Genomic DNA, 8,275 nt, shown 5'->3' on the forward strand with positions numbered 1-8,275 from the left:
CTCCGTGAGGCGGGCTGAGGTGAGGGGGCCGGGGGGAGGAGGAGGGAGAGGGAGAGGCAGCGGGGCCGCGGCTGAGGGGTGCGGGGTGCGGGGCCTCTCGGCTGGGGAGGCCGCGGCTGCGCCATGGAGGGGCCCAGGGCGGCGGGGAGGGGGCCTGAGGGGAAGGGGGGGGCACCCGGGGGCAGGGGAGGAGGAGGAGGAGGAGGGGGTGGAGAGGGCCGGGGGTGAGCAGGGAGGGAGCAGCGGGGAGGAGGAGGTCGAGGGGCCTTGGGGTGGGAGGCGGGGGGGTGATGAGGGACCATGGGGTGGACGGGGAGGAGGGAGTGGGGGGGCCTTGGGGTGGGAGGGGGGTGATGGGGGACACCGGGGTGGACGGGGAGGAGGAGGTTGGGGGGCCCTGGAGCGGGTGGGGAGGGAAACGGAGTCTCTGGGGCCTCAGGGAGGGGGCAGTGGGGACGGTGGGGAGGCAGCCTGGAGCAAGTAGGAGGGGGGGGGAGGAGGAGGAGGAGGTGGGGGGGGTGGGTGCTGGGATAGGAGGAGGGGTGATGGGGGACACCGAGGTGGATGGGGAGGAGGAGGTTGGGGGCCCCTGGAGCAATCCCCAGGACCTCGGGGAGGGGATAGTGGGGAAGGGGACAGGAGATTCTGGGGAGGGGGTGGCAGGGACCAGAGAGAGGGGCATCCCAGGGCAGGTGAGGAGGGGGTCAGAGCGGAGGAGGAGGTCAGGGGAACCCCAGGATGGACAGGGAGGAGGAGGTCAGGGGGTCCTGGGGGCAGGAGGGGAGTGAGGACGAGGATGGGGAGGAGGAGGAGGTCGAGGTCAGGGGCATCTAGGATGGCTGGGGAGGAGGACGAGGACAGGAGACCCTGAGGTGGACAGGAAAGGGGACCCTGGAGCGAATGGGACTAGCAGGGAGGAGGAAGCTGGGGGAACCAAGTTGGGGTGGGTGGTGAGGGGGCCCTGCCTGCCCCGTGGAACTGGGGTGCTACGGTTTCATTTTGAGGCAGGGGGAAGGCGGCTGCCCCAGCTCCTCCTGCCCCAGCTCCCACATCCAACCCTGCGTGCAGGATGCAGGGAAGGCAGCGTAAATCTGAGGGTGTTTGGGAAGCATCCCTGCCTCGGCAATCACACGTGGCTGCGGAGTCTGGGTTTATATGGTTGGACTCGATGATCCGATGGATCTTTTCCAACCTGGTGGTTCTATGATTCTATATCTGCTCCCATCCTGGGGTAACAATGGTAAAGGCTTTGAAAACGGAGCTGCCTGCTCTAGGCTGGGTTTGCTGGAAGAGAAAGGCTTCGAATTTGAGAGCCCGGTGGTGGATTTGTTCGATCTCGTGCTTTCCCACTCGAGCAGATCTCCACAGGCAACCGCATCCAGCGGCTGGGGCTTGGCCGGGCAGCCTCGCCGCTGACTGCTGGATGCTTCCCAGCCTGTGGTGCTGGGGTATTAGTATGCCAGGCAGGAGATTCCCTCGGTCGGGGCACACAAAAGCCCTGCCTTTATTTGCCAGAGAATCCTGTTTGGATACAGCCGCAGCAGAAGCAGCGTGGAGGGCGGAGCAGTGGGGCTGCACTCGAGAGGAGGTGAAGTGGTGGGGTCTCTTTTTGTTCGTATGCCCGGGCCTGCAAGGAGCTTAGCGTGCACCAAGCTAGGGAAATTACAGCCAAAAAGGAGGTGGATGGAGCTTCCTGGGAAGCAGCTGCTGGTGAGGGCCGGGAGGTGCAGGATGAGATGCTGGGATGGTGCCTCAAGGCAGCAGCCGCGCTCGGAGGGTGCAGTGGAGAGGCTGGACCAGGACCCCACTCCTCATCCCTCTGGTCCTGGCTAGGTCAGGCGCAGCAAAGAGATCCCTGAGCTTCCCTTATCAGGCTCTTGGCCATCAACACGGAGACTCTGCCTGGCTGTTTGCATTTGCCTTGCTCTCCCATTCCTGCTCCTCTTTTAACTCTTCCCGCTTTCTCCTTTTGGACAGAACCTGGACCTGAAAAGTGACAGCCTGACATCTGGGAGCATCACAGACTCGGAATGACCAGGGAGAAGCTGCTGTGGTTGCCAGTCCGTCTTCCTGCATCTTCATTAAAAGGTAGTGCTTGCTATTGGAGCCCTTAGAATCATAGAATCATTGATGTTGGAAAAGACCTCCAAGCTTATCCAGTCCAACCACCAGCCCCAACCCCACTGTGGCAACCAAACCATGTCCCCAAGTGCCACGGCCACGTTGGTTTTGAACCCCTCCAGGGCTGGAGACTCCCCCACTGCCCTGGGCAGCCTCTGCTAGGGCTTCACCGCTCTCTCAGGAAAGGAATTTTCCCTGATATCCAACCTAAACCTCCCCTGGTACAACTTGAGGCTGTTTCCTCTCATCCTATCAGTTGTCACTTGTTCAGCTGCTGTTGCCCAGCACCCCCAAAGTGGTTGCCCAGCACCCCCAAAGTGGTTGCCCAGCACCCCCAAAGCGGTTGCCCACTTCTCCTCTGTGGATCCCAACCTGCTTTGCAAAGCCTGACGAGCTTTGCTTTGCAGCAGAGCGGTCTGGAGTGTAGCGAGGACTGCAACTTGCTGTTAGTTTAAGGAAACCCTGGTGACATCAGAAGGGGCCACCATCAGCCACGTGAGAGGTCCCTGCTTCCTGAGGTTACTGTCCCCTGGCTCTGCCAGCAGAGTGGTTTGCGCAAGGGCGATCTGTTAGGAAAATCAGCAGCGTGAGGTGACGTTGGCTGCTTTAACACATTCGAGCGCTTCGTCACCTCCTGAAATTCTCTCTCGTTTCAGATGCCAGCACTTCCGATCTAGCCGATTGGGAGAGCCGGGCTGAGCCTGGACCTGCTCTGCGCTTCTGAAGTGGATCCAGAGCGTTCCCCCTCTCCTTTCCCGCTCCGAGGAGTCATGGAGGACAAACGCAACATCCCCATCATTGAGTGGGAGCACCTGGACAAAAGGAAATTCTATGTCTTTGGGATTTGCATGACTATGATGATCCGGGTGAGCGTTTACCCTTTCACGCTCATTCGGACGCGCTTGCAGGTTCAGAAGGGCAAGAGCCTCTACAAAGGGACTTTTGATGCCTTTGTGAAAATCCTGCGGACAGAAGGGGCGGTTGGGCTCTACCGCGGCTTCTTGGTCAACACCTTCACCCTGATCTCTGGGCAGTGCTACGTGACGACGTACGAGCTCACACGCAAGTATGTCTCGCGCTACAACAACAACAACGCCGTGAAGTCACTGGTGGCAGGCGGCTCGGCCTCCCTGGTGGCCCAGAGCATCACGGTGCCCATCGACGTCATCTCCCAGCACCTCATGATGCAGAGGAAAGGGGAAAGCATGGGCAGGTTTAAGGTGCAGAACCAAGACGGCAAGCGGGTGCTGGTCTTTGGCCAAACCAAGGACATCATTGTGCAGATCTTCAAGGCCGACGGCTTCAGAGGCTTCTACAGGGGCTACGTGGCCTCGCTGCTCACCTATATCCCCAACAGCGCAGTCTGGTGGCCCTTCTACCACTTCTATGCTGGTAAGTGAAAGGAATGTGTCTTATCCCAGATCTCGAAGGCCATCCGATCGACTCTGAAACTGCAGAACAGCGCGATTTGCTTTCTCTTTGATTTTGAAGCAGAACCTGTCTTGAAACCGGTAGCTGTATCCAATTTAAACAGATTCTGCCAGCGTTGGGTGGAAGTTGAGAAGCAAATTTAAAGAGTAGAGGGCTGAGAGAGGACTTAAAACCTGATGGCTCTGGGCAAGAGGGACTTGATGCGTCTCCTTTACCTTTCTCGTCTGCTAATCCCAAATAACTTCCTGCACGGAAGGGAGAAAAGCTGTTGTCTGGCATTAGGCAGAGTTTTGAAGCCACTGTGTAAGTCTAAGTCCTCTTTCAGTTCACGTGAGCTCAGGAGTCATCCTATATGGCAAAAAGACTTCCAGAGCCACGAATCTGCAAGCCAAAGCAAACAACAGAGGCAAAGGCCACATCATCCGTGGTTTTGTGTCTTCAATTTCCATAGCTTTGAAGCTGGCACCAAGCCTTGTGGTATAAACTACACTGAACAGTGTGTTCTCTCTCCCTGGCTCGGCTCCGCTAATCCTTAGGGTGTTCCCAAATACTGAAGATATCGACTTGCTAAGATTTATTCTCCCATAATAATCCTTAAGATTTCTGTTGTGCAGCCTTGCGTGTGGGTTTTAGGCCAATATTTACCTAATAGCAATCTGTCTAAAAGTGATGATAACGAGAGGCTTAGATTTTGCTGTGCGAGGGTTGAAGTATATCTGGGAAATCACCTGCTTTTAAGGATACCGGGTGTCCTGAATTTGAACAGCAGCTGCAGCCTGGGGTGTTGGTCCCGTCTGACCTTTTTGGGAGCTCTTCCTTCACTCTCCACAGGAACGATTCTTAATACCAAAAGCCACTGTGTGAATTGTGAACCTCCATGCCAAAAAGGTACCTAAGTGGACATCTAAAAGCGAGAAAGTTGGCACAGAGGGAACAGAGCGTGCCTCTCTGAGGTGTCTGCTCTCTTTCCTGCTCTTCTGCAGTGGAAATCAAGACCGTAGAAGCATGGAATGGTTTGGTTTGGAAGGGACCTCAAAGCCCATCCAGTTCCATCCACCTCCCACTGCATCAGGGGCTCCAAGTCCCATCCAACCTGGCCTTCAACATCTCCAAGGACGGGGTGGCCACCACTTCTCTAGGCAACCTGGGCCTCCCCACCCTCACAGGGAAACATTTTTCCCTAAGGACTCATCTCAATCTCCCCTCTTTCAGCTGAAAACCCTTGCCCAGTCCCTGCCCTCCCTGATCAAGAGCCCCTCCCCAGCTTTCCTGGAGCCCCTTTCAGTATGGAAATAGTGGAAGATGACACTAAACATCATCCCCTGCTGTCAGTGCCTCCCTGCCTTGGCTGCCTTCTCCAGCCCTCTGTCCCCGGATAGCGCGCCAGCCGCAGCCGGCAGCAGCAGGGGTCACTGAACCTTCCTCAGGGTCAAAATCCACTGCTGGCAGCAATGCAGATCCGTGTTCTGGGTCACCAGCAGAGCTGCTCCCATCCCTCTTGCCAGGTAGACGCAATCACTGCGTCATCTGAAGAAACGGGGACTCTCGGACTGTCTTTCATACAACTTTAATCAATAAAAGCATGGGAGATTCCAATCCCTCTTGCCAGGCAGTGAGAACAGAATGAGGAAATGCCTGGGCTGCGCAGCACATAGCGCTTATCTCCTCAGAGGTCCCACAGTGTCGTGCCACGTGGATATCTCATGGACAGCGTGCTCGGTGTCAGCTTTCTGGATCTGCGTGGATTTCTGCAGACAAGTCCTTGTCTAAAGGTTTCCCTCTGCCTTTTCAAGAGGGGTGGATGTTTCCAAGCTGTAGTTTGGGGACACACAAGTTCATTCTCCCTCTGGACTCGGCCCTGGGGAGACCGCTCCTCGAATCCTGGGGTCAGTTCTGGGTCCCTCACCATAAGAAGGATGTTGAGGCTCCGGAGCGAGTCCAGAGAAGAGCAACGAAGCTGGGCAGGGGGCTGGAGAAGAAGAGGAGCAGCTGAGAGAGCTGGGGGGGTTTAGCCTGGAGAAGAGGAGGCTGAGGGGAGACCTCATTGCTCTCTGCAACTCCCTGAGAGGAGGTTGTGGAGAGGAGGGAGCTGGGCTCTTCTCCCAAGGGCCAGGGGACAGGACGAGAGGGAATGGCCTCAAGCTCCACCAGGGGAGGGTCAGGCTGGACATCAGGAAAAAATATTTCTTGGAAAGGGTCATTGGGCAGTGTCCGAGGCTGCCCAGGGAGGGGGTTGAGTCCCCTTCCCTGGAGGGGTTTAAGGGCCGGGTGGACGAGGTGCTGAGGGACATGGGTTAGTGATTGATGGGAATGGTTGGACTTGATGATCTGGTGGGTCTCTTCCAAGCTGGTTATTCTATGATTTTCCCCAGCAAGTCTGAGCGCCTGCATTTGAGCTGCCCAGAAAGTGCGTGATAGAGCAGGTGTACAGGCTCAGATCAGTCTAAATTAGCAGGTGGTGGTAAAGAACCGATACGCAGCCTCTCATCTGAAACCTCACTCTCTCTTTCCCGTTTCCAGAACAGCTTTCCAGCCTGACTCCTAAAGACTGTCCCCATCTCCTCCTTCAAGCTATATCGGGGCCACTCGCAGCCGCGACGGCTTCCACGCTCACCAACCCCATGGATGTGGTCAGGGCTCGGGTTCAGGTAAGCTCAGCCTGCTTGGCGTGTCTCTCCACATCAACCGCGTGACGCAGGGTGGGGCTCGAGCTCAGCATTTTGATCTTGGTGGCTTTGGGTAAGCGGCATTCCTTCCCTCGCTGTTCGTGGGTGGTTTTGTCCTAGATAGCGCGTCGCTTCATTTGCACTCGATGGTAGCAGGAGGCAGCTCGGCTCTCAAAGCTGGCTTTGCCTGCTTGGGCTGCTCCGATGAGGTTCCCTAGCAGATAAAATCGTGGAATCATTGAGGTTGGAAAAGACTTCTAAGCTGATCCAGTCCAACCATCAACTCAGCCCCACCGTGCTGAGCAAACCATGTCCTGAAGTGCCACGGCCACGTGGTTTTTGAAGCCCTCCAGGGATGGGGACTCCCCTACTGCCCTAGGCAGCCTCTGTGAGGGCTTCACCATCCTTTCAGTAAAGGGATTTTCCTTAATATCCAATCTGGACACTACGTCGAGGTCCTTGAGCTGCGGCTGGTCTGTGGTCTAAAATCCAGTTGACGCTGAACCCCAGAGCAACTCAGCATGAAGTCTAGCAGCTCCGTGAACATTTCTTCTGGCTTTGCAGGTGGAAGGCAAGAGCTCCATCATCCTCACCTTCAAACAGCTCGTGGCGGAGGAGGGTCCCTGGGGCCTGACCAAAGGCCTTTCCGCTCGCATCATCTCAGCCACTCCTTCCACCATCGTCATCGTAGTGGGCTACGAAACCCTGAAGAAGCTGAGCCTCCGCCCGGAGCTGGTGGATTCAAGACACTGGTAGAGGGAGCTGGTGGAAGAGAACCCTTCCTCTCAACCTGCCGCGTCTGGACCTTGACGGTTAACGGCTTGGAGGAGAGGCAGCCGACGATTCCTTTCTCTCTGGCTGGTTTCACAGCACGAGGCAGAAGCAAGAGCGACTGCGATTCACCTCTATGATTTGATTTACCACGGGGCTCTGCTACTGTCTCTGCTTAAAACCATCAAACTGTGACCCTCGGCGACGCCGTTTGCCTGTGACGGTTCATTCAAGAGCCCGGGCGTGCGAACGCATCTCAGCAAGTTCCTAATTCCCTTTTTTTTTTTTAAATTAAAGACTCACTGGCTGAAGGGAAAAGCCAGTTTATTCTTTAAATTATTTTAATCTTTGCCAAACTTCCCGGGAGGGGAGTCTGCCAGGGCCCTCGGGTGGGTCGGGTGCTCGCTGCAGCTGCAAGAACAGAATAGACGAGTGAATTTCTCCAGTCACCCACATTTCTTTCTAGAAGATGCGAGACGAGAGTCACCTGGAACCATTCTAAGACGTTATTTACCGTGTTTTGAGTAGATCTGTACGTACCTTGTCTGTATGTTCTTGGAAAACGTTTCCTGTCTCTCATCCTTCAAACAGCAAGCTGGCTGGTAGGAGCCGAGCTGGCTGTTTGTAATTAGCTGATGGCAATTTTGACACCTAACCTATGTTTTTAATCGGTTGTTATTTAATTTTTTTTTTAATGTAGGGAAGCTTATTCTGATTTTGGGGGGGGGTGGGGGCTGAGCGGTTGTGCTGTGGCCTTGTTCAACGTGAGTGTCCGTCCTGCATGTTCAGGGTGGCTGCTGCCACTTCCCACCTTTAGTTTAAGCACAAACAGATGCGGAATTTGGAAGTGTCACGTTGCCAAGATGAGGATCGGTGTGATTTGAGCTACAGCTGGATGTGAGGTGGGGAAGAAAAAGCTTGGACTGGCTTTTGATCCAGTTCCAACCCGACCGGTGCGTTCATATTGAATAAGAAGTAATGGTTCGCTGATACTGTGGAAGTTTTAAATCCTGCTTATCCTGTTTGGGAAGGGCAAGGACGGTTCTTTGCACACTCTGCTGGATCAAAACCTTAAGCCATGCTCTGTGTTTGTTCCCAGATGCAAACTTGCAGGCGAGCGGTTGAAGCGAGAGGCAGCTCCTCGGGGAGGAGGGAGGATGCAGGGGGCTCGCTCAGCTTCGCTCTGCGGGTCCCAGTGTTTGAGATTTGCCTTTCGTGACGCCAGCCCGCGCGTGGTGCCCGGCCCGGGGTACCTGGGAGTGAGGATAAATAAATAACAGATGTGG

At 55.7% G+C, this 8,275-nt stretch overlaps 1 protein-coding gene across 1 annotated transcript; it reads left to right on the forward strand.

Annotated features, from left to right (window-relative positions):
* SLC25A44 (solute carrier family 25 member 44) lies at window positions 1-8,275 on the forward strand. The gene is made up of 5 exons (XM_069878840.1): window positions 1-19; window positions 1,978-2,088; window positions 2,778-3,513; window positions 6,073-6,200; window positions 6,783-8,275. The coding sequence occupies exons 3-5, from the start codon at window positions 2,892-2,894 to the stop codon at window positions 6,972-6,974; spliced, it is 942 nt and encodes a 313-aa protein (XP_069734941.1). The 5' UTR covers window positions 1-19; window positions 1,978-2,088; window positions 2,778-2,891; the 3' UTR covers window positions 6,975-8,275.

This window comes from Phaenicophaeus curvirostris, chromosome 29 (genome assembly GCF_032191515.1).
Source record: "Phaenicophaeus curvirostris isolate KB17595 chromosome 29, BPBGC_Pcur_1.0, whole genome shotgun sequence".
NCBI lineage: Eukaryota > Metazoa > Chordata > Aves > Cuculiformes > Cuculidae > Phaenicophaeus > Phaenicophaeus curvirostris.